Raw genomic sequence first — 27,155 nt, 5'->3', positions numbered from 1 at the left:
TTTTATGTTCCAGCATTCCGGTAGCTAGGGCAGATGATCCACACGACCAAATTGGCTGAGATCCTCCGGTCCCTCGGGAATCAAGCTCATAGTCGTACCGTTACCATCTTGAGGCATCTGTTAAAAAAAATGCCCTATTTTTTCTGCTATTGAGCGCTAGACATTACCGTTGCCAATTCCACTGTGCGTCTGGAAAATGTTGACGTATAATACCAAAAATAGCTCCAGAATTGAGTCTGTTTTTGTGCATAGTTTACTCCTTAATTCTGCAATATAATTAATTATGCACACGAATACAGCAAGAGACTGACACAATAGAGATAGGAATAGCTCCAGCAGCTTGCGGAGTCTGGTCATCGATTTTCCCCAAAAAAATAACCAGATATTACACAAAATTTGAGTGCATTAATTGATCAAGTATAAAAGGTTAATGGGGAAGCATTAACTTAATGCATTCAATTATTACATGTATATTTTTTTCCAACATATTTACATTTTTTTTTACTTTTTACATTTGGTTGCTATAAGCTCAGAGACTTTTCATGGTAGACTTAAACATTCCCATTTAAGAGTAAATTGGGAAAGACAAAAAAAAAAATTCAAATTGTGCTAAAAAAAATTTAACTTCACTATTTGAAATGAAACTTGATCAGATAAGCTGAACTACATGTGAGTTTATCATCTGAATATCAGACATCGTCGAAAAATTGATCATAATCAACTCGGAACTTAGCTCCCTTTATGGGATCAGAGGCTAGGATTTTCCTAATTATAGTCTCTAATACGTCCAGCTTAATATACACTCATGAATCACGAAATAACACAAAATCAATGAGGCTGCTTGTCTCTTCAAATCCTCCTAATGGACGTGAATTATCCTTAAATCGCAGTCCGAGTGAACTCAAACGTCCGTCAGTAACTATATTCCAGTGCCAGCCTCAAAAATGTCACCAACATTTCTTTACATGAATACCAACCATATTTATTAATGAACTAAGAAATATTCCAACTGTTGATGTTTGTTTTTTTCCGTCACTATTTAGCATTTAAGTTCCAGAACTTACCAGGTTACTAGCACTGAGCTTACCTGTCTCCCCACACCCTTGACACTCTCCCTATACCGTGCCTAGAGTGAAACATTAACCTTTTTAGCACTGTACGCCCTCTGTGACCGGCTACTTCCTTCTCATGGGACCATACGCATCTCTCCATCCCCCTCCCCCCCCCCCCAAAAGACAAAGAAACTACCTTATCTACAGTATAGAGCAGGGTTTCCCTAACTTTATCACTCCATGAAGCCCCTGTGGATATCAAAGTTGTCCATGAACCCCCAACTTTTCGAGACACGATCTGAGTCATTATTATACTATAATACGCATAACAGTGCTTCGTAAAAGTTCATAATGCAATATTGTGGAGTTTGTCGATAGGTAGGACTTTTGTACATTACTAAATTATATGATATATCAGATTTTAGTTCAACAAAAAGTACTCTACTTTTGACTTACAGAAACGTCTCACGAACCCCCTGGGGTGGACTCACGCACCCCCTGGGGATTCATGCACCCCAGTTAGATAACCCCTGGTATAGAGGTACAGTATAGGTATTAAAAAGCACACTACAGGATGAGAGCTGTGTCCTATAGTATTGCCAATTTACCAACCGAGGTTCAAGAGGTAGATTGAATTTAAAGGACACAACCCTGAAGGGAAAATTGTGACCCTTTTGTAAGTTGTTACATATTCTGAATTGGTCAAAGAAAACAGATACAAAAAAAACCTTACGAAAACTATTAAAAATTTCTTGTTTGGTATTCATAAAATTCCGAAGAAGTTTACAAATGCTATGCAGACAACTCATGCTGTGTACTTCAGTTTAAATTAAAATGTTTCTTTCACACCAAATATGACTTTATTTAACTTACACAGACCCCAAAGGAGTGATCAATTAGTGATTCACATGGCCATGAAACAGCACCTATCAACACACACCCACCAAACCTACAAAATTTCACAACTACCCCCCTCCCCCCCCCCCAAAAAAAAAGCAGCACACTCTCTCCTCCATATTTTCTTTAAATTCTACTGTAGTTTAAAAAACACTACCATGTGACCAGAGTAAATAATTGAAAACCTCTCCTTTAAAAAAAAATTAAAAAAACCTTTCCAACAATTACCTCCAAGCTTAAAAATTACCATTAACCCTCGGCTTGAATAGTTTCTGCTTTTGCTAGCTGTGTTAATACATCCTTTTCCCGTAGTCTTGATTGTTACAGATTCAACGGTAAATTGGACTGTTCATATATACATCGAGGATCGAGAAAGAGACCGCTAAGAGCAAAAACCATAAGGAAAATGTCTTGGAGTGTCTGTAATCAACTGGCCTCATTTCAAGTTCCTTAGGTAAACTAAATGTTGACACAAGATTTTCAAACACAGCCTTTTTTGACCAGGTAGAGAAGAAGAAGAAAGAGAGAAAAAAAGGGTGATTTATTTCTCTGATATGAGCCAAAAATAGACTGCGAATTAACGTAGGTAGCTGATATACAATTCGAGCAGCTTTTAAAGAAAAACATTTAGGTGTCATATTCCTGCCTTCAAGTATTTCGTTTGCAAAGTAAATATCCTGATGTAGTGTTGCATGTAGGGAAGATTTATTCTGCTTCTGGCAGAATTTATTACAAAGTTTGATTTTAATTTTGCCATGTTTAGAAAACAAAAAAATTGAGCAATCAGGGAGGAGGGTCTCCAAATCTTCATCAAGAATACTTACGTTCTATTGAAGCAACAACAAGAAAATTGAATGATTTTGGAGGACAAGATGGATGAGAAAATGCAGTTGTTATGTGGTGACAGGTAAGCAAAGTGTACAGCATACCCCACAATTCTTTAATCTTGCTGTGATGACAATTCTTGAAACCGTTCTTGAAAATTTTCCAGACTTTCTACAGTATATATCACAATTTTAATGACTTTTTAGTCAGCAACTTAATCGAATCGACGTTACATATCATTTGGGGTTTTAACTGTCCAAATAAAAAGTATGTTATCGATAAAGAGAATTTACTTATTTATTAAAAATCTCCTTTTCTGAGTCACCTTTTTGGCCACAAATAGTGCTTAATAGAAGCAGTTGACAAAATTTTCTAGACTTAATGACAAGTGAAAATTGGGTCAAGAAATGAGATTGACATAAAAATATGCAACGTCAGAGCATAAAGTCTATTCACAAACACTTTATATGTAATAGGCCTGGTGTAGAGTTTTATATGAAATTAAAATAGTGTACTACTGGCAAGGCAGGAAGTCAGGGTTGTGTAGATGTAGAGAATTGTTCCATAACAACTCCCTGGTAGAAGGAGGTTTGATGTGACATTTAGTGCATATTAATAAAGCAGAATGCTAAAATGCATTTGTGGTTTCGATGATGTAATATGAGCAGTTTTCTTCATGAATCTGATGTAATGTATAGTGAGGGTGTACATGTTTACAAGAGTTTCACGATTTGACCTCTGATGACCCAATATGACCTTTGACCTCCACCAAAGACAATAGGCTTCTTTAACTCAATGTAGTACTTCTACAAACTAAATTAGAGGTCGGCACAAGCTTCCAGTATTGAGATATCATGATTACAAGGTTTTCACAATTTGACCCCTGGTGACCCCAAATGACCTTTGCCCTCCACCAAAAACGATAGGCTTCCACAGGTCTACCAGTCTATTCACAGACAATTTATATGTAACAGGCCCTGTGTAGAGTTTTATATGAAATTAAAATAGTGTGCTGCAGGGCAAGGCAGGATGGCAGGGTTGTGTAGATGCAGGGAGTTGTTCCATAACAACTCCCTGGGTAGCAAGGAGGTTTGATGTGACATTTAGTGCATATTAATAAAAATATAAAAAATAAAAAAAATAAATAAAAAAATAAAACATAAAAATAGTGAATATTAATTTCAAATTGACCAAGCCAGGGCTAACTTTCAATACTAAGAGTACTCCAACAGGTGTTAAAGGATTTTAGAAGCACTGATTCAGATTGGGAGAGCTGTGCACTAATCTTTTCTGTCCTTTTCTTTTTTTCCCACTTTTTATTGTCTTTTCTTTCTTAGAGGGGAGAAGAAGTTGGGGGGGGGGGGTTGGAGGGTGAAAGGGGTTTTGTTAGTCTCCTATTATCTCATAGCCTTTCACAGTAATTCATCAAGTTTCCCCTTAACTCTACATACAATCTGGTCTACCATGAAGTACCTACCATACAGTTTTGATGGCAAAAATCTAGGCAGGGTGTCTTGTACTATACGCAGTTTGATCAATATTTTCTACAGAGTATCGCTCGGTAAAGTATACAAATTCCGGGAAATTTTGCGATGAAAACTGGGAAAACAAATCAAAGAACTACTGTCAAGGACCTTTGCATTCAAATTGAGTAGGTATTGATTCAACTGAATTACAAGACAGTATTCAGACGAGATCAAATTAGGGACCAACCAAGTGGCATAGATTTGGCATCGCTGATTTGATAAAGTATCTGTGATACTCCAGATATTCCAAGACCATGAATTTTAGCAAGTTTAAAGTTCAGTTTAATCTGAATGTAATAAAGTGAGAGACTGTGAACACACGAAAGTATCACTCCTATATTCCCGACTATTCAAATGAATAGTCTTTACATTTAGGAAAGGTTTGGAATACAAATTAAAAACAATTTTATTAAAAAGTTTAAAAATAAATAAATAATTAAAATATTAAAATTTTTGGATGAATGAAAAGTACAAAGGGAAACCATTTCGGCCTTATGATGAAGAATTAACCCTACACTTTAAACTTATTGAAAAGAGCAAAGAATCTAATGGTAGGATGATTATCCTTCAATCATTAGTCCGTAGTATTTAAAACCTCGGCAGTTGCAATGACAAATTCTTACTTTCAACCCCTATAGGTCGCATATATGCAAAATAAGGTTAGGCTATACATATCTCTGCATTGGAAGTTTGGTAGGTCAATTTATTACTATAAACACATATCATCCAAGCTGTACGTGCACTTTCAAACAGAATTACACACTGGTTTTCCCACTCAGGCAAAGTGCTTTAGGCTTTGGATAATCTAGTCGCTGAAATTTTACTTCGAGTTATTCAACATCCATGTGACATTAATGCAATCTGTGACATCAAAAAGAAGCAAATTATGCACTTCATTGATCATAGTTAATGAAAGATACTACGCTCCACACACTACAAGAGCTCTGCAGAAATAAATATAAAAATGTCATTATTTAGCAATTTTAAACAACAACCAGAAATTTAAGCTAATAAAGTTTATGACTAAATATCTCCAATGAATTATAAAAGAGACTAACTGATAAGGCCCATTCCAGGCCCATTCCCACCCCCCCCCCTTCCCTTACCATCACACATCCGTACAACCAAATAACATGACCACATGTGATAAAAAAATAGCCTCATACTGACGATGAAATTCAATGTTCAAATAATTCAGGATTTAGCACTTACACTGATTTATTAATTCTGTCAAAAAATTAAATAATAATGACTTCAACGACTGTAATGATAAATAAAAAAACCTATTCATAATACTAATAACAAATTACTGAAATAAAATATTTTTCTCTTTTGACAAAGCAAAGTCAAATTAAAATAAGAATGACTTCTTGTTTTATCAAATCTCATATTTCTCATAATTTACAAAAAAAATCAGATATCCAATCACAGCAAGATGAGGGACATTGGACAACAGCTTTACACAATGAATGTTGAAGTAATGCATTCTTATTAGAGTGTCTCCGTAGAGAGGAAAATCTATATTACAAAGTTCTTGAATAATATGACGCCATCTTGTTTCTGAAGTGTACAAAACTACATTTCCCCTGGCAACTGATGTCTGCAATAAGGAGAGACTTTTATTGTATTTGTCCTTAAAAATATTTTGATGAAAATTAAAAGCATTTTTTTTTTCTGACAAGTAAAATTGCTTGAACATATTTTGATGTGTTCATTTGCACGAACAGTAATCATGTATGTAATTTACTCTGGAAAGTTGGCAGTGACTAGATATGGTATTAGTTGTGTGTTATATTAAAGGGTAGTTTATCAAGAAACTTGTAAGCTTGTCTTATCAACACTAATGTACACCTACAGTATGTGAGACATGTTACTGGAGGGGGAGGGGAGGGGAGGGAGGAGGGGAGGGGAGGTGAATGTAAACAAAACAAAATTTGAGTAAACAGTTAACAACTGGTTACAAATGATCAAGTAAATAACTAAAATAAAAATTTGTTGTGGATGTTAATCTTAAAGTTGATTTTATTTTGTTTTGAGCAGCTGAAATTTTTTTTCTCTTGCCTGCAGTTAAAATAAAAATATTGCCCAATGTTACAACTGAGTTGTTTTTATTTAAAAAAAAATAATGGCGCATGTTTAGCACTTGGGTAGAATTCCATTCTGATAGGTAAGCTTTATAAATTTGTGATCAACAGATATTAATATTTTGGTATCAATAAAGAATGGTTTTAAGGTTACGTCAAACAAGTAACTTTGTGAAAGTGCAAGATCTTGCAGCAATAAACGAAACCACAGAGCTGATTTTTGAATGATTGTGTACATGCAGGCAGTGTGAAACGACACAAATGTCTTCAATATTACATAACCACCACAGACTACTCTTGAGATTGTCTAATTGAGTATTTTTCAGGGCCAACATTAGAAGAAAAAAACATTAAAAGGTCTTGTATTTTTATGTAGACATACTGTCATGCATTAAAACCTTCAAGAATATGAAAGAAAAAAAAAGATTTCCAATAAATCATATAACTTTTCATACAAAAAGTACTGTACTTAGTAGTATATTAAGGAAAGACAATTTCATCGTGGGGATCAAAAGACACACAAAATGATTTTGTAGGAAATTACCAGTCCTGATTTTATTACAAAACAAGGCCAGTCCCATTCATTCATTGGACCATGTAAGTGATGACATCACAAAACAAGGCCAGACCCATTCATTCATTGGACCATGTAAGTGATGACATCACAAAACAAGGCCAGTGCCATTCATTCATTGGACCATGTAAGTGATGACATCACAAAACAAGGCCAGTCCCATTCATTCATTGGATCATGTAAGTGATGACATCACAAAACAAGGCCAGTCCCATTCATTCATTGGACCATGTAAGTGAGGGTTTCTAATCCGCCATGTTTAAAGCTAGATTCAAACGACTATATGAGTAAGGCATACAAGTGACAAACAGTGCGGTACCGGTTGGAAAATTTGATTTTCTTGGAAATTTTGTTAACTCGACGTAAGAGATATTGCGTGATAGAACTCTTTAACAAACTCTGTCCTCCAAAAACATGCCTTATCTTTCCTACATCAATATCAAGGATATTGAAAAGCTGTGACATCATGATTAATTTTCCAATATCATGAAAAATTAATCAAAATCTCATTCGGTGCCCAGTCCATAAATCATTTGATGTTAAGTAATTAACAGCGAGCTAAACAGAGGATCTCATTTATCATATCATACATCAGCGCTGCAAGATACAGCTACTTGCAAAAAATGGACTTTTTATCACGACCGATACGTGAAGCTCCCATCCAGGAAATGAGAAAAGAAAAAAAAAAAATTCTTACAAACCTTACTACAGTAGTTAACTATTTGTACCATATATATCTCACTCCAGGAATGTCATACGGTAGTTGGTAATTCTTTAAATTTTGCACCTCGAAAAAATACACATTACGCCAAACGTCTGAAGGGAGGGAGCAAATCTTTTTTATATGAAACCTTTTCCCATCTCGAGAGCAGAGACAGATAAATCATTCCCTCTCCTGATCATTTGGGATGGATGTCAAATTATGGATGAAACATCAATTAAGTTAAAAGGCAGCTTCTAGAAAATTGAAACAGCAGCCAATGACAACATCACTACCAAAATAGTTATATTGGAAATAAATACACAATCTTTCTGGCTCTTTATACATATATATATATATATATAAATATATGGACAAATAAAGAGACGCATTTAATTATCCATGACTTTTAAGCTTTCAAAGAGATCTTCCTAAACACAACATTTACCATGACTCCGGTTTTACATTACCACGTTAATGACACTTCCCATGTCTCTCTATGTGAACATATTTGCCAGTGGGTCGTGACTAATGGCTGTTGGCAAAATCAAGTCGTTTATATCTATTTACCTTATCACCGTATCTTTGGTTCGCTCGCCCAAAAAAATCATCCGCTATATATCTATAAAAATGGCGTCTTTAAAGGAGTACTCATGCTGGAGAAAACTAACTGTATGTATGAATGTATGAATGTATGTAATGTATGTATGTATTTTAGATCCTCCTGCAAGCAGGAACTCGTGAAGAAGCCTTTTTAGGGTACTTGCATTTTGCATAAAAGTCCCATCAATCTGGAGGTACATTATTTTACATGTATAGCAGCTTTCGTGGCAGTTACTTTAAAGTTGGAAACTTTTGTGTGTGTTCTGCTATTCAATATTGCATTCCAATAACAACTTATCTAGCTACTTTAATTTGGTAGCTATTTTTGTGTGCTATTAAATATTGCACTCCAATAACCATTTTTAGCAAGCTACCACAATTGGTAACTTTTTTGTGTGCTATTCAACTTAGCTAGCTACCTAAATTTGGTAGATTTTTTTTGTGTGCTATAAAATATTGCACTCACATAACAACTTAGCTAGCTACCTAAGTTTGGTACCTATTTGTGTGCTATTAAATATTGCATTCATATAACATCTTAGCTAGCTAACTTTATTTGGTAACTTTTTTTGTGTGCTATTCAATATTGAACTCCAATAACAACTTAGCTAGCTACCTAAATTTGGTAACTTTTCTGTGTGCTATTCAATATTGCACTCCAATAACAACTTAGCTAGCTACTTAATTGGTAACTTTTTTGTGTGCTATTCAACTTAGCTAGCTACCTAAATTGGTAGCTTTTTTGTGTGCTATTAAATATTGCACTCCAATGACAACTTAGCTTGCTACCTAAAGTTGGTAACTTTTTTGTGTTCCATTCAATATTGCACTCCCAATACAACTTAGCTAGCTACCTGAATTGACAACAGCCAACTATCATTTACACGTACATAAAGAGAATTAGAGTAAGAAAATTTACAAGTTTCACTTCTCCTAGTTAAACAGTTAAATTACGTCCTTCTCGACACTGGCATTAAAACTTTTCTCCTTGCTTTGCGACTGCAGATTTAACCTTTGTCATCGTGGCAACCCAACAGGGGCGGGTGTTGTTGACGTGGGGGGAAGGGGTTTACAGAAAGGAGGTATCACCCACCCCTTTGAGCAATGTGGTGCTTAATAAGTTTGCCATTAAGAAACAGATATGTTTTCCAGTACCTTATCATTTGCACAATGTCCGATATGCATACCAGGTTCAATGCAAAATGGGGGTTTTAATCTATAATAAACAGTACCATCATTTGCATATAATGAAAATATATATGTATGACTACATCATTTTGTGCCAAAGACCCTAGAGAAAACAGATCTTACACAGTTTTTAGAGCTGTCGAAGATAATGCAATCTTTGTCTAGAGCAGGGTTTCCCTAACTTTATCCCCCCACGAACCCCCTGTGTATGTCAGAGTTGTCCACAAACCCCCAACTTTTCAAGACACGATCTGAGTCATTATTACACTTTAATTTTTCAAGCATGAATTTATGCTAACTTTGCTTTGTGTCGGGCAAGATGGAGGTCATCTGGAATTTCCAAAAATAATAATAATTACTTTGGCCAACCTTTCAGTTACTTTCTCAGCTCTTTATCTTTACGACGTACTGTCATGCGTACACCAACTTCACCAAAGTCATGCGGGCCTGTGTCTGTTTCATAATTCAGTTATTTATCACATGCACAGTAGGGTACTACTATGGCAACATATGCGTATGGAACACGAAAAGAGTTTGTCGATACTGTAGGTACGACTTTTGTACATTACTAAATTATATGATATATCAGATTTTACTTCAACAAATAGTTCTCTAGTTTTGACGTTCGGAAACGTCTGGGATGGACTGACGCACCCCCTGGGGGTTCATGCACCCCAGTTAGGGAACCCCTGGTCTAGAGGGAGCTACATCAAAGTGTAGAGTATTATTTATGTCAGTATACATTTAACACTTCTGTATAGCCACGGTTACAACATGTGGTCGCTTCGGAGTTTTCCGATCACATTAAAATATCAGGAAAGGACAGCAGCCTATACTCTCGACAATTCATGATGCTACAAAAGACAACAAATCATCCGTCCTAAAATATCGAGCTAATCAATCCGACCAGAGTTTTCTTTTAAGAGCAAACTGAAGGCGCGACTACTTCAGAGGGCAATCTACGTTTCATCAACTATTTTTAAATGTGATCGGGGAGGGTGATATTTATGTTTTTGCTTTCCGTTTGAAGTTGACCTGCGAGAAATCAAATAGTAGGCCATAAAATACAAGCCTCCTCCTTCTTCTCTTCAGTTTGGTTTGATCCTGAAGCCCCTGACTCGAGAACCCGAGGCTATTTACTCTGAGAGGTAATACCCTCTGACACTATCAATCATATCGAGAGGGCATCGGAAAAGAACCAAGAACGAAATCTCTGCCCGAGCTACGGAGATTTGCCGAGTAGAAATAATATCCAGGAGAACAGAGAGATAGAGAGAGGCAGTCAATTGGAGGATAAAGATCCCATGAGTTAATCACCTTTCGTGTTTGAGATGGAGAATGATATTGATATCACTGCTGGGCTAAAACTTGTCAAAACCTAATTTCAAAATTTGTCAACTCTGCGATGGAACTGAAAGCTATGGGTTAAACGAGGTGACTTCCGATGTAAGTTGGGGAAGGTAGGGTCTGGAATGGTGGGGGAGGGGAGGGTGGAAGGGGCAGTTCTGGAGGAGATTTAGGTACATGACAGTTATCTCCAAGTGTCATATGTGACATTAAAAGAAGATAATCTTGAGTGTCTACGACAGCAGTAGATGAAACCAAGATGACCTCCATCACTGTGACCTGATGATATTCAAATTTACTGTCTCTGTCTCTGTATCTGTCTCATATCTGATATCTAACGGCAACAAAGGGTTATGTATGAAAGCCATGTCATTATTGAAGTCCCATTATGCATTCCATAATAAACCAAAATTATTACCGATCCCATCTACAGTACAATCAATTTTTTGGTACCATCGTAAAGTAGATAATCACAGAATGATGACGATGTATGTAAATATGTCCAAAACCTTTGGCCCTTTCATAGAGATGCAGCAAATGAAAAAATTCAAAGCAAAACACGGTGTCCGTTTTGTTGTGATTGCTCTGGTCGAGATGAGGAACATTAATTGGACGAACGTGCAGACATTTCCGTTCATAAATGTGCATTAGGTTATATGCTATGCATTGCACCATGTCTAGCACCATTACATAATGTCTGTGTGTCTCTGTCAATGTTCCACAACAGAGAGAACTGTTCAAAGGACACAATTAAAACAAAGAAACAATCACTCAGTGCTTAATTCCCTTGAACTATAGAGTCCAGCGAAATATTTCCCAGTGTTGCCTACATTGTTTTTCAAAATTACGTATTGAGGTAAAAATATTCCTCTTCTCCTGCACATGCATCCGATTAATGTTGAGCTGCACGAACACAGATGTTTTTGTTTGATTTTTTTCATTCGATCAATTTCTGCGAAGGAACCAAAATTTTTGTCAAAAAAAAAGGTATATCGAGCAGCTGTTTGCGTCTGGTCTATGACGTCCTGCACGTTGACACAAATTAATGGAAATTATTTAATATCCAAACAAGCCATGATTCATCGTACTAATGCGTTATATGCTTTTAGATACTTCCACCGAATGAAACATAAATTTGAATAACATTTGCATACAGTAAAGAATGATTCCAATCAATGCCATATACATTTTGTACCACAGACACTTTGATATACATCATACTTAGAAACAATAAAGAATTTGAAGACAAATAACCACTCACTTCTGAGGTAAAATACTGGTCTAGTCAAGCAACTGAACTACATAAATATTGGATGTTAAGTTCTGAAAATAAATTAAAACCAAAGGTAAAACATTCTTTTCTTTTTTCGTATCATACTGATAAGCCAACAATGATCACAACAACATCTAGAGCTGCTTTGTGAACTCGTTGTCAATATTCAGCAAACTATTTTCCAAAACCTACCTACAGTAGCAGTGCCTATACCCAAGACTTCAACTGACCAAAACTATTATAGGCTCTGTATGTAAATAGCAAGTAATTGATGAACTTGGTCCATTCTAAACAAATTTCCAGACATTTTTGGAAGCAATTTTAATCACGTGCAACATGCATATCAGAAAGCATTGGCTGGAAGACTGAAAAGCGGGCTGGTTAAAAGAGAGTGACCAGTCGCAGAGTGTGTACACATTACATACAGTGGTAGTGGAGCAAGAGTCCTCCAGTTAGGAGGAGACATGTAAGCAAACAGTGAAGTAATGTTGTTCACATTTTCTGACCCTGGTCTACATACTGTGATGAAAAATTTGATGAGTCCAGCCAAAGGTTTTGTTATCTGACAGTAATCCCTCGGTGCTGGTCTAAATTTATGAACACCCTTTATGAACGATTTTACCACTTACCTGTCTCCACTGCATTTCTACGCTATTTTTTCTAACTACCGAACTTACCAAAGGTTTTAGGAGTTCACCGACAATAACCCACTTTCCGAATACTGCCCATTTCCTCTTCCCTCTGAATGTTACAAACTCAAATTTAAGAAAAACACCTGCGTTCACGACAGAGCTTTTCATCTGCACGGAACACAGTCAACTCAAGGAGGTATTTAAACAACGATCGTACTGTTACCTGCGAGACGAGCTTCTTGACAAGCTCGGAACATCTCTTCTCTGAGTTCATGGTGTTCTTCGGCAAGGGCTTCTCCAACGTTCACAAACCTCTCTACGGCCAAACTGACTGCTTGACCTATCCGCTCGATGGCTCGACAAGTCCTCTCTGATCGTTTGGACACCTCTCGATGGTTGACAAGTGTCGTTATCTGTGAATGAATGAAACAGGGATTCATTGTAGGTTAGCTGCTATCTGAGCGAGACCAAAAAACTTACGTACCTACACGCTGCAAACCTCTGCTATGTACTGCGACAAATTTATTTTCAAAGTCTATAGGAGACATGTTTGGGTCAAAAGGCTAGGTACTTTATCTGGTTTTAACTCAGCTAATGCTTGAATGATATGTTGTGTAACAGTATTTAACAAGATTTACATAGTCCTGAGTGGGAGGGGAGAGATGTTTGCCCAGGGGTGCTACAGTACCACTTTTTCCTTGTCCAAGGGAGACAAAAGTGGTAAAATGGGGGGGATGCTTGGGGGAAAAATTTTGCGATATTTTGAAACAAGGTTGAAGAATTTTAGACTCTTTAGTTAGTACCTAATAAATGAATAAAATACCACCAGTATCCTTACAATTAGGTTATTATTGTCTTCATTGTTTAAAATATTACTTCCAGCTCTTTAAGTTTTCTTCATTTATAGATCTCTAATGACCACAGCACTGATACAAATTCCTCTCTCTCCACCTCACTCTCTCTCTATATATATATATTTATATATATATTGGTATCTTTTCATTTTCCTCAAACAGTACTCCATATCAAGTCTATAAGAGGCATGTTTGGGCCCATAGGCTAGGTACTTTATCTGTTTTTACTCAGCTAATGCCTGAATGATATGTTGTGTAACAGTATTAAACTAGATTTTCATAGTCCTGAGTGGTATTGCAGTAGTGCTGATATATTCAAATCTCTCTTGTTCGACTACAATAATTCTATATAAAATTGTTCTAGCTACACATACTCAATACATCTATTGGATTGTACATAAATTGAGGAAAAAAACTTAAGACACAGCATCACTTTAATAAATATATATATGTAAAGAGGATTAGACATCATTATTGACTTTGAAAAAGATCTGAAACCCACAATAACACGTCTGTATTATATGCTACGAGAACGGGGCTGTAATTAAGTTCTAGCTGTCACCTGAAATATGCACTATTGGTTGTAAATATTTTTAATATCAATTCCCATTAATAGCTGTTGCTATCCTGCACAGCTGTCGACCCCATGGAGAGACCAAATGTAACATCTGTCAATTCCACTTGACGCTCTCTTCCCCCCTTTTTTTTTTTTTTTAGTGTTATGAACATCCAACCTCAAAACTGTTTTAGCAATGAACCTTTGGTTCTCTTTTCATGTCAATTGTGCCAACTTTCAGGGTCACGCTATCTTTTTTATTGCCACCTGCCTGTTCTACAGTAAGGTTGACATTTGGCTATAGAATCAACAAACAGGCCATGTTTTGAAATGTTCCTTTTAAAGAGACTTCCTATATAGTAATGATAAGTAATCTCTTCTAAAAATAAACTCGTAAAATGTCTCCTAATATCTTTGAATTGGATATATAAGGTTATCAGTATTATTTCCTCCTCTCCCCCCCCCCTCCCCCATCCGTCCAATAGGCTAGAAAGTCGAAAAATTGCCACTCATGTTCAAATTCAAGAAGTATTTTACAGTAGCCAGCGCAGAATCTTTACAATATCTGAATAAATCCTTCTCTATTTTTGGGAAGAATTTGAAGAAACAGAACCAATAGCAGCAGTCTCTTTATAAACCTTTTTGCCTGCAATATTCAGCAGGGTACATTTTATATGAATGTATTTTAGGTCCTCCTGCAAGCAGGAACTCGCGAAGAAGCCATCATTAATTGGCTTATCAAAGCCGCAAGCTGACCGAAGTCAGTCTCTTAGATTCATATTTAACGTCCATGATTATGTATTGTCAATTGTCAACAACTCTGTAACTGGACGACATACATTAATCTTGAAGTGACTTGAATTCGGGACCTTATGAATTGGAAGGCATCGGCGTTAACCACTGTATGGGGCCATACTGACTTATGGGGCCACATGTACCATACTGACCATACTGACGTACTGATGTACTGACTTATGAGGCCATACTGACAACCTTAAATACCGAAATGTATATAACACTAATATAGTAAAAGAAAAAGAAAATGTAGGTAAGAACATTACACAACTGTGTTACATTCTTGGTTTCAATGTTAGGTCTATACAAAGACAGAATCGAGTTAATTTTTTTTCTTTAAGAATTATGCATGTTTGTATTAAACACTTGCTAATCCAGAATGAAGTATCTTTGGAATTTTGGCCAGATTGTAACTGCAAGACAAAAGGGTATTCTACTTTAAACCTAGAGAAAAGAACTAGTGCACATCGTAACAGAAGATGCTGAGGTTATATTTGAAGAATTGCCACCTCAAAGTTAACGCATAGGTAACTGACCAAGTACAATTTAATATGCATTTTGTGATTTTAACTGAACTCTTTCCAACTCCACTCTGTAGCTTTAAAGGTATCCCCCCCCACCCGCACCCCTGCTGATATCAGACAGCCAGCTGCCTCCATAAACCAGACAAACTATAAATCAGGTACAACAACCGCTATTACAATCACTTCAACAGATGGGTCTGGTTGAATGATCCTTCAGTACATGCAGTCATGCTTGAAAAGAGATCATAGCTACTTCTGTGTCATCATCAAACTATTTCAGTAAAAACTATATACCCAGGTGAACGTGTAAACAATGGATTAATTATTCACCAGGCAGGCTATGATGGAGTCATGTGCAATCATCAAACTCATCGAAGGGATACTGTACGCTTACCTGCAAGTTGTATCTGTCAGGTAGGTATTAAATGGGATGATAACAGCATGTTAAAATCATGACATGCTGACCAAGCCCCTCATGGCCTACCATGTATATATGTCTCTGAAAAGTTTCGTCCGGGATTTAATGGGGATCAATCTTGGCGTTTCAACAGAGGGCGCTATCATACCACCGGTCCTTACAGATCCGTATCGCTATACAGCTGTGGGTCCTTATGTGCTCGATTTTTTAAAGTTTACAGATCTCCACATACTTTGTACAGAGCTGTATTAAACCCTCTCTCAATCTATTTGGTAGTTATGAAAATATGTGTTTTCAAAAGATCTCGTCTTCAGTAATTTCAAATGAATTTGAATATACATATATATATTGAATAAATTCCAATGTTAAATGTCCAACAGGGAAGCCACATTCCATACATCTGATCAGAGATATGTAAAAAAAGAATTGTTTCTTTCTATATTGCTCTTCATCGTATAGCCTCCCATGTTTAAAGGTATGTTGTATTGGCCCCAAATATGCTAGATATTCAAATATGGTCACCTTTGGTCAAATTTTTTTTAACTGATATATTACAGCCTTTGAGGAAATTTTCCTCACTTCGACATTCCGTCATCTTGTGTGTTCCTTAAAAATTGTCTGAGAACAATTTGGAGCGTAAAGAGCTCCAGGAAAGTACTTTTTGAAAACTTTTAGCAATAATATAGCGTGCTATAATTTGGGACCTATACTGACTACCTTTAATCTTCAGTAAACCATGTAGATGACAATTACAGTTTGATATCTAGTATGCAATCTCTACAAGTCGATTGTAACCTACCCTTAAGCTACTGTACACTGCCAAGACGGTAACCTGCCACTTAATTAAAAGAACACTAGTCATAATATGGTTATTTCATATTTTGAGGGAGGAGTAAGCCCTAGGGGGGTTTGGGGGGGAGGGGGATGAGATAATCAAATTCTGCGAACGATCGAGGCATGATTTGGGCCAACATTTGACCCAGGAAAAAGCCGGCCAAGAGCAAGAAAAATGAAAGAATTACAATCGTGTGCGTGCGAGGACAGAGGGGTCAAGATGACAGGCCTAGCTGTTATTCTTACAATTTGAATCTGATCTACTTCTTTTGTGTTTTATAAAGAGTCAAACGATGGAGACCTATTTTACCTACTTAAAGGGTGTGAAGACTCGCCCAAAACAGCGTGCCGCCATCTTTAAAAAGTTAACTTTCTGTCGCTTGCAAGTGAAGTTTTCCTCTTGTCACTACAAAATGCAGACAGTATTGAAATGTGATACCTTATTATCTTTAGCTGTACCTGAGATGTCCATCGCTGTTTCATTTGTACACTGTGCTGTGGGTATTGACTGCAGCTGTATGTACTGACTGTACACTAGTGTCTAATTACAGACGGCAAGCTGTGTGTGTATTTTCTGGGATCGATGGTGGTGTCTAACACTTCTGTTACACCTCATTCGAAACTAGGTCAGATTACCGGCATAGACGTTTCTTTTTGCGCGAGTCTTCACACCCTTTAAGTGGTGAAAGTATTTCCCAATATTTAGTTAGAAACAACAGCAGAAATGTTTTAATAAGTCAATACATGTACTGTACATTTCAAAATCTTCTGCATTTATAAAGAGAAGTCACTGCTGTACAAAAAAATTTAAAAAATTAAAAAACCAATCCTTATTTTTATAAACTGCATGTGGTCAACTTTCACAGGCAGCTGCCAAAAGGTTTGGCAGAAAGAGAGAAAACTGAGGAATGTTGTCAAGTAAACATCAATATCTCAATAAATAGTGGTACCTATCAATCTTAATGAAAAATTCATGTGTGACTGAATCAGTGCCAAACTGTAAAGTGTTCATTTGAATAAATGCAAAAAGGTCTGCCAAGTACTGAAGTGTCAAATTAATACACGTTATTGCCTGAAACCAGCATTATCCACACTATAATTACACAATAATTGCATACATGATAACCACACTATATAATATACCACTATGGACTAAACAGATGTATTCAATTTCCAATACAAAATATTTCATCAAGTATTAAAATACATGAATTAAAAGGTTAAATTATACACAGATTTGGGAAGATTCATTTCCAACATATACGGTAAGAAATTGAACATTTCCCCTCCAGATGTAATTTTCTATGTCAAGCCCCAGTTCATGCTTTCCATCTCAAGTATAGGAGCAACAAGCGTCTATTGAAGACAACAACCTACAAAAAAATAATAATAAAAAAAACCCAAGCAAGCTCCTCCCATTAATAACTCCAAAAATGCAAAATTTGTTTTTTTGGCCTCAAAGTACAAGATCCACTCGAATATTTAGGGATAAGATTCTACTTAGATGGATAGAAAGAAAACAGGAAACTGGACGGGAGAAAAAAGGAGACACAGATTGAAACAAGGAAAAAAATCCTTATTCTGTTATTTTGTTTGTTGTCATTGAGAGGCTAAAAACTTGACAAATTGCAGTTTGCTTGAATCCAAATTTCATTAAAGGCTGATGACTTTAAAGCAACAGTTTAATCTTGATATGTTAAAGACTTTTAAAACACAAAGCTGTCTGTCCAGGATGTACAGTATTTCTATAATACTTTTGTTTTTAATTTTTTGAAATGTCCTTGTAAATAGCTGAGGTTTGCCAATTAAAGTGACTGGACTATGTAGTCTAATACACAGACTATTAGGTCAGTTTGGCAGATACAACACAAACCTCAATGGTAAAACATATAACGTTTATGACATGTTTACAATGTAGTACAAATTTGTCAAGGACAATGGTGTTTATGTCATCCAATGATGCTCTCTTGTTTAATATGAACTTCAAAGAAAATTTTTGGTAGAAGGTACAATTGTGAGGAGGGGGGGTGACAGAAAAGCAGGGAGGGAAGGCGCAGCTAGGGTAGGAGATGCAGTGAAGAAAAATATAACTTGTCACCCTTAATACTGAAGCCATCTTTGCATGGGGAGCCATTATACTGTGATGAATGACTTTAACAGAGACATTACAAAAACAACAACGACTTCAACACTATATTACGTTGTGCAAGATCGTATCGTTGCAGGATTATACCTATTACATCATATTACCATGGTAACAACATGACAAGTGTTAGGGCCTTTGTCAATAATATATCAGGAGATTTTAAACTAAACAGTTTCCTCTGGGTTCAACTTGTCGCTAAAAATAATAATTTCCTATTTCCTTCTAATATGGATCATAAATCAATGACAACAAGCAGTTATTATTAAAGATATAAAGATTATTAAAGATTAATGGGTCGTCTGGTTTTGCAATCACTTAAAATATAACATGGCTGTATGTTACAATTAAGTATTTACCACATATTTTATGGCTATCGTTGTTTTTGTGATTTCAGTGTATTTGTAGTTGTATACCTATTTGTCTAACATCTGCCCACTTATGATAAACTTAGTCGCTATATACTTAGGCAAGGCAAAATTTTCATGAAAACTTTTCTTGTAGTTAATGTGGAAGTCCTGTTGTGTTTTTGCATTTGACTTTCACTGATCTCCAACTGAAAACATGTCCATCATCAAACGAACAGCACAACTGTATTTTAAGTTATGTAGAAACTTGGGCATCCTGCTATTAGGCCATATCATAAAATTTACATGAACATTATTACACACTCAGCTGCTTTTGAACAACATTAATGATATTGTGTTTTGCTATGGAAACATCCAATACATGTTTGAAATATTCTGATGTACAAGCCCCTCCGGCATTGGAAGAAACAAATGGAAATATAGTTTTTCGTTATTTAATTAGTTCTATTGTGCTAAATTCTTTCCTTGCACACATAATTTTGACCGTCTTGCAGATAAATTCAAATGTCTCCTTCTTCATAATAGTCACATGACCTGTTAGTGATGATGAAGATTGGACATAATCTAATGATCAATTTTCATTTTCTCATTTTATGGCTAATTTCGTGGAATAAATTAATTTAACTTCGGTACCGACAAATATTATACTAAAGGAAATCAATACAACTTCAAGAGTCAAACTACAAAGTCACAGTTGTCCTTTAGGGCTCTGGACACTATTGGGTGGCAGAATGAGAAGGGGGGGGGGTTGGTAGACCGGAATTAGGCCGGTCACCAGGGCAAGACAGATTGCTTAAAGGTTACCAAGTGCTCTAGACTACAGCAGTTGTTGCGTAGAGACAAGGAAGTGAGTAATAACATAAATTCATTACAATGAGCTAATAACTCAAAATACAAAGTCATAACATACAGACACTTGCACATATATAGCATATTGGTAGACAGACAGAGCCCCATACAATCTGTAAAGGATCATATCTCCCAAACACCCTCTCTCTCAACACTCCCCCCCCCCCACAAGCCCTCAATAACCACCTTTACCCACTTCTAACAATTCTAGAGAAATTTCACTGACATTTAAGCCTGTTACAGGTATACATTTTAAGGATTCATTTTTCAAAAGTAATTTTACGAGACCTGGTCCGACTGCACTGTCAAGTGGAACAAAAACTAACACCGCAAATAAAATTAAACCTTCCCCACACTGGCAAAGTGACTGATTTTGCTGTTAACTTGGACTTAAAGGGGTGAGCCTTCTGGGATATGCTTTGCCACCGTCTTTATTATTTGAAAAGATTTTACTTCACAAACATTTTTCATTTGAAAAGTAAAAGAATACAAAATACCAATTTTCTAGCCAAATCTGTGACAGAAATAGAGAAGAGAAGAAACCAGAAAAGGCAAACACATCAAATGGCACTCTTAGGTGATCCTTTGATGGTCATAGCAATTAATCCGGTTCAAAGATACCACCTTACTTTGGATGGAAATGGTCTTGAAACTCCTCGAGTAAAAGACCGTTTGGCCTTTAAGGAATATGGCTAATCTAGTAATGTCCCTTGGAGATATGTAATGTGTGAATCCATGAAAACTGGGATTCAATTTCGTTTATTGATATTAAAATCCCAGAAGCGGGTAGCTTTACTTGATAAGTCAAGAACGACCGTCCAAAGAAAAGTAGGTAAGTGGCATGCATGATTTAGAGAATGTGAGAAGCCGAGGAAGGCAGGCAGTATTATAAAGCAAAAGGGATCATCTTTAATATAAAATGATAGAAAGTTTTCACCAATCACTGAACATTTTATGGAATTTATATTTCGAGAAGAATCAAATGAAGTTTATACTCAATCCATTTCCAAGGACAGTTTTATCCAGATTTCTACTTAAACGAGTGTGTACAGTAGGTGTAAATTTCGTGGAAGGAATTTATTTTTCGCAGTCCTGGCTTGGAATATAGAAAGTTTGTGTATACTCGGTACTTTATAAAACTCACATCGAAGCTGAGCTGCTAAGTGATTGTTTTGCTTTGTTTCATATATTCGTCACACTTTTAATCAGTGCAAAATTAAAGACAATTATAAAGAGAATAGAATGTAAATTATTAACTCATATACGACAGGAAGAGTACTGAGAAGTACCTTACCTGTCAGTATACAGAAAAAAGAAAGAAAAAAAAAATTATTCATGAAGGAAACTTTAGAAAAAAAAGGCTTAAGTTACATTGGGCTGAAAAGACTCATCAGAGCTATTCCGAATTTCCTGAATGCTAAGGCCATAAAATGTTGTCGATAACTTTTAATGCCTCTTTCTACAGATAATCTCTCTCCTGGTTTTTTTATTTGAATTCTTCACCACGGACGAAATGTTCTTCTTCTTTTTTCTTTTCTTTACCTCTGTACGGTAATATTTTATGTTTTGCAAAGAAAGCCAACGAAGTAGATGAAAATGACTTGAGGCAAGTCTAGCAGAGGCAGTAGCAGAGAAGCATCGAATCTTTTATCCATTCACTTCATTAGGAATCGCAAGAAAGGAAATGCTCTCAGCCATTTCATCTTAAGACAAACAGCCTAGGTTTAATAACATTCGAGTTTCATACCAACCTCTTCTTCATTTTTCTCCCGTCTCACCCAAAAAACAAAAAAACTTCCTAAAACAGCCTAGAAAAAGAAATTTTCATTTTTCCGTCTTTTATAATCTAGCCAAGGAGATGTTGTCACACGCTTTTCCTTTTCTATCGTTGATGGATGTTTACATTGAGGAGATGAAATCTCAATTTGGTAGATTGGGTAGGGAAATGACTTAGAGGGTAAAAGTAAACTTCGAGTCACAACCACTTGCAATAGAAATCACGTAAAGAAATGGATTCTCGAATACAGGGGGTACTCTCCATGCATGTACAGTAGCTTAGAATTGTCATTTTTAGTCTGCAGTTCAGAGGAACTCCTTCTTCTCCCATTCAACTTTTCTGGTTAACTTTGCTTTAAATGTAAAAGCTATGACATATCCACTCCAGGGCTTCTGAGGTGGAATTCCAACAAACACACCACATCATGATGGAAGTTCTGAGAGCTATGTCCACGTTTTTGAGACATGCCTCCTCCTTTTAAACTACAAATGTAAACCTGATAGGTGACATGATGTAAACATATATCTTGCTGAGCAGTGAGCATTGTAAAATGACACTACAAGAGGCATCATTAAAGGTATCAGTTGACCAAAAATTGATAAACTCCAGAGCGTCTTCGTCTTTCATGGTGGCTTGGTACTTTGGGGGAACTTCTAGTAAGGTAAACAGTACAGCGAAAGGTTCACCAAATATAGAACTGTTCTGACAAACAGATATGAACAAACTGCATGAGAATTGATAACTGTAGAGTACGATATCTGCAACACAGTGCACGACCCCGACAATACAGTACGGTATATATTCATGTGCGTTTGTGGAGGGGTGAGTGCGTGCGTATTCATGTGCATGTGTGTACGTGTTTGTGTGTAGGACAGATTCATGAATACGACTTGTGAAGTAGCTCTTTTTCAAAAGTGAAGTGACCAGAACAAGATTTAGAATATTTCTGTTAGAAACTTCTTATACTGCTCTGGGTATAAAGCACAACTACTGTAGGTTTTCCACAACATTGTAGCGCACAGTACGTAGGTATTAAAGTCCAGACTGGCAGCTAACTTGGATGGAGCGGAACGTGGCCAGTGACCCAGAGGGGGTTCACATGGGGTATACAGGGTGAGGAAGTTACCAATTTTGGTAAATTAGTTATATTGGGAATTTGGAAGGTGGAGTTTTACAAGGGGACCGGTACTTAATTAGGTCAATCAGAAGGGTGAGTAAATTTACTAAATATACATGAATCTACCATAAACTGAATGATAGTGACCATGAAACCTCTGCATCAGCCACACATCAGTTTACATGGATTTACCATTTCAGGTCATGTTTGCATTACAGACAAGTCCCGCCCTCGATGTTCAGCATCTACTGTAATTGACATTTGAACCCTTGCGCCTGTTGACATTTGAACCCTTGCGCCTGTTGACATTTGACCCCAAGCTCTGTCAACTAGAACCCACGTTTGAGATCACTAAACAGGAAGATTTCTTGACTTAGAAGAAAAGATGTGAAACCATAAGCCGTGTGATGTGTAGTGCTGTTACTAATGCCTACCACTAAATTGTGTAACAAACAAGTTAAAAAGTCACCACTGAAGCACAGTTAACCACGAGCTGCGTTCATTATTACAAATAAACATAGACCTTGGATCCTAGTCTATAGATCCTGGGTTCAAATCAAATGCTACAAAATTATAACACGGAGGGCGGTATTCAACACCTTCACAGAGTGACGATGACTCTCTCACTCCAGACAATGCAGGTCCCCTGACTCTCTCACTCCAGACAATGCAGGTCCCCTGGAGATAATCCCCCTCCCCTTTCCCCCCCCCCCCTGTTTAATACCGATTCATCCTAGATGAGCAGGGTTTTGCAGTTTCTTTCTTTTATTGCAATTCTTTCCACACAGTGCCTAACCAAGGAACGACTTAAAAACATTATCGCAATTGATCAAAGACACCCTACTTTTTGCATTTGTCAAAAACAATGAAGGCTTAAATGACCAAATAATTAACGAGTTGGTTTCAATCTTCAATACTTTATCATCCGGACACTTTTAGTGATATTTATTATTTAAATCACAACGAAAGCAAACCGAGAGATTTCAATTCTTTATTTATGCTTCCTTAACCCAGGCTAGTCGTCGAAATGAAACTTGACTATGAAGTCAAGTTAAGCGGCCTACATTGTCATGGGATTTTAGAATTGAATAACATTGAAGACTTTATTAAAAATCTCGACTCACAGACCTGCTTTCGATCAGGTATATGGTAATGATTCTAAGAAAAGAAGCCATGAAGATGGCTTATATGCCCAATCAAACATAATTTGTATTCACCAAAAAGTAGGTACAAAACCTAATCCACCTGGAACTGTCATATATAAGATTGAGTTTAGTTGCTAGCTGCATGGCCTTTAAAATCTTTCACTCTTCTTTTCACCTTTTTCATCACTTGTACCTATCAAAGCCCCCCCTCCCTCCCCCCCCAAAAAAAACACTTCATCAAGCTGACGAAATACAGTATTATGATTTCTGTATGCCGGTTACATGACAGCTTACAATCTCCTTAACGATACTAGATACTACAACCACACATTCAGTGTACCAGCGTGAAGCTGAAGTATTTGCATTTCACATATACTGGACTTAATGGCAGTACAAAATCCCTCATGGCTATTAATTTGGTAAGTTACCGATCACGTCCTCGGAGGCTGCAGGAGCAGTCATCTCGTGTCTATACCTACCGTACATCGATTTGTGAACGCTGCTAGTTCCCTATATATATGTGTGCCTCTGTATCGCAAAAGAGTCAGGATTGAATTGCAAACCCCCCCCCCCCCCCATTGCAACACTCTGAAAGTACAGGTGACATTGGGCACGGTACTTATCGAGGACACTCCTTCAAGGGCTTTCGATGTTAGTGCTCGTAGCTTGACTATCTTGTCACGACATGATAGGGAGAAGGTTTTTATCTAATATTCATTCGGTTTCACTGGAAACGATGTTGACAATGACTGAATGTCGCTATTGTGTGATGACATAAATCACCGTAACACAAGTTAGCACTTCCCTTAGAGGAACATGTGTAAACCGTTTTCCAACATTTTGTCGCTCTTAAAATTACTTGTATGAAGTACGTAACCATATAAAGTAATAGAAGCGCATCTATATATAGACTCACAGAGTCATCCATATTAGCTCAAACAGTGGACTAGAAGTACTCCATATATTAGAGATGCCTTTGGGGAAATTTTTTGACCATGCAGACACAATACGGTGACAGTATCATTTTTGAAATATTATAACTTCTGTTTGAAAAAAATACTTTGCAACTTCAAATAATGAACTGAATTGTTTATGTGATATTAGTGTTGAAAATGGCTTTTCGATTAAAGAAAGTATTGCAAACTAAAATATATAACCCCATCATACATAAAAGAACACTTCCATTTAGTAGCACTCTAAAAGCCAAGCAGCACTAAGAAATGAATTATGGCTGAGATGATGTATCCGACGATACGTGATTGCTGCTTAATCAACAGATCATCACATGTATGTTGATTACTGCATACATGTACAGTATGGGTCCATGCATATATCGCATGATGTACAGTATGCACAATAAATCTCAGCTGCGTGGTGTACTTCTTATAACCCTGCAGTTTAATCTTCTGCCTTAAAGACATTCCTCCTCCTCCTCTACCCGTTTTATACCTCGATTAGAATGCATTATTAAATCATGAGTGGGACAGAAGCACTCCCCCCACCCACCCACCCCCCTCTAACAGATGCTTATATATAACATACATGTATAAAGTATGAATCAACGAACAGATATCGAAAGCCAAGTCATAAATTATAACATCGTCTTGGATCTTGCAATCACTGTAGCAACAAAAGAAAGCTTACTGCAATATGTTTATATGCAGCTGGAGATATCGGAATATAACTTTAGTATAATGTGCGTTTATACATTCCCAATGTGTCAAAAATTAAACAAACTATTTGATATATATCTGGCAAGAAAATGCAGCATCTTATAAAGAAATAAGATATCATACAGAAGATACAGAGAGTTCAAGCTAGGATTACAGTGGTAGCTCTTAATTTTCTACACATAGCCTAGCTTTTGTCCGGTTTGTATGGCAAAATTAGAAAGGGTTATTAGTTGTCTCTCTTTGTGAAAAATGGGAAGTATGTAGGTTAGACTTTCTTAAATTGTTAAAGTTTTCTTTTCTGATTATTCAATCTTGGGTTATAACAATGTATATCCATCTCAAATCTGCCCTTTAGCCAACTGTACCTAAGAGAAACATACATTTTGAATCACCACCTACCATGACCAAGACAAAACTTTAAGGACAGAAAGAGCAACACTACTGCAAGACAGTCTTAGTGACTACTATTCTACCTCGACCAAACAACCCCTCACCCCCCCCCCCATTCCCACCATCCCACCTCAGCAACCACATAAACCTGACATAGAAATAACATCATAATCTTGGAACAGTTGGTACTTCTGTCTCTCCCTTCCTCATCATGCATCCAAACAAAAGTAAAGTTTATCATCAAATCAAGCCTGTACTCACAGAAACAAACATGCATCATAGTGTCAATAGGGGGAAGGTGAACCTACAATGACATTACATTACTACAGTGTAGTGGTATTCTCTAGAAGCCGGTCTGACTCTTGTTGGTCGTAAAAATAAACCACAGGGTTACTGGCTTTAGCTATGCATACTGACAACGGTATGGACGGTTGTCACCACTAGCCGGCTTGAACAGCTGTCAAAAGTGGTAAACAGATTTGAATAATTTCTTGAATTCCACAAGCCATGTTATACGATGCAAAATATTATTCAGCTTATAATTCCAGCTTTTACCTTGTTCTCAACTTGTCTTTAATCTTCTGCCTTTTTTCTTAGTCCACTTTTACCCTTTCACATTTGCTTTGGACTTGAAACTCTACAAGGAAGCAAACTCACATACATTGCAATAAAGTTTCAAAAGTAATTTTATCCTATTATCTGCTCAGTTCCAATTGTATCCAGTCTGTGATCATGCACACTTGGCAGGGTCCCGCAGGACTCACGCTATCAATCATTTCTTGCCAAACCATCAAAACGGAATATGTATGCCAATAATTCCGCATAACACCCTCAGTCCTCCCTCCTTCCTTTCGTTAAGAATTATGACGAGAGGAACTTGAGGGACGGCACGTTATATGACGACTGGCAAAATGTTGAAATAGATCATCCGTAGATGATGAGCAGATCTCCTATCATTGTAAAATTTATTTCAAATTTTTCTAAAATATGTATATGTTACAAATGAGATGG

The 27,155-nt window shown here is 36.7% G+C and overlaps 1 protein-coding gene across 5 annotated transcripts in view; it reads right to left on the bottom strand.

Annotated features, from left to right (window-relative positions):
• Positions 1-27,155, bottom strand: part of LOC139964695 (alpha-catulin-like) — a 185,658-nt gene that overhangs the window by 114,163 nt on the left and 44,340 nt on the right. For all 5 annotated transcript variants that reach the window (XR_011792069.1, XM_071966537.1, XM_071966540.1 and 2 more), the window contains exon 2: positions 12,925-13,114. Coding sequence is in view for 4 of the 5 variants with exons in the window: in XM_071966537.1 (XP_071822638.1) it covers positions 12,925-13,114 (190 nt within the window). In the remaining variant the exon portion in view is untranslated. The remainder of the gene's footprint in view (positions 1-12,924; positions 13,115-27,155) is intronic.

The sequence above is a fragment of the Apostichopus japonicus genome, chromosome 23 (assembly GCF_037975245.1).
Source record: "Apostichopus japonicus isolate 1M-3 chromosome 23, ASM3797524v1, whole genome shotgun sequence".
Taxonomy (NCBI): domain Eukaryota; kingdom Metazoa; phylum Echinodermata; class Holothuroidea; order Aspidochirotida; family Stichopodidae; genus Apostichopus; species Apostichopus japonicus.
This window is presented reverse-complemented; position numbering and strand designations above follow the sequence as displayed.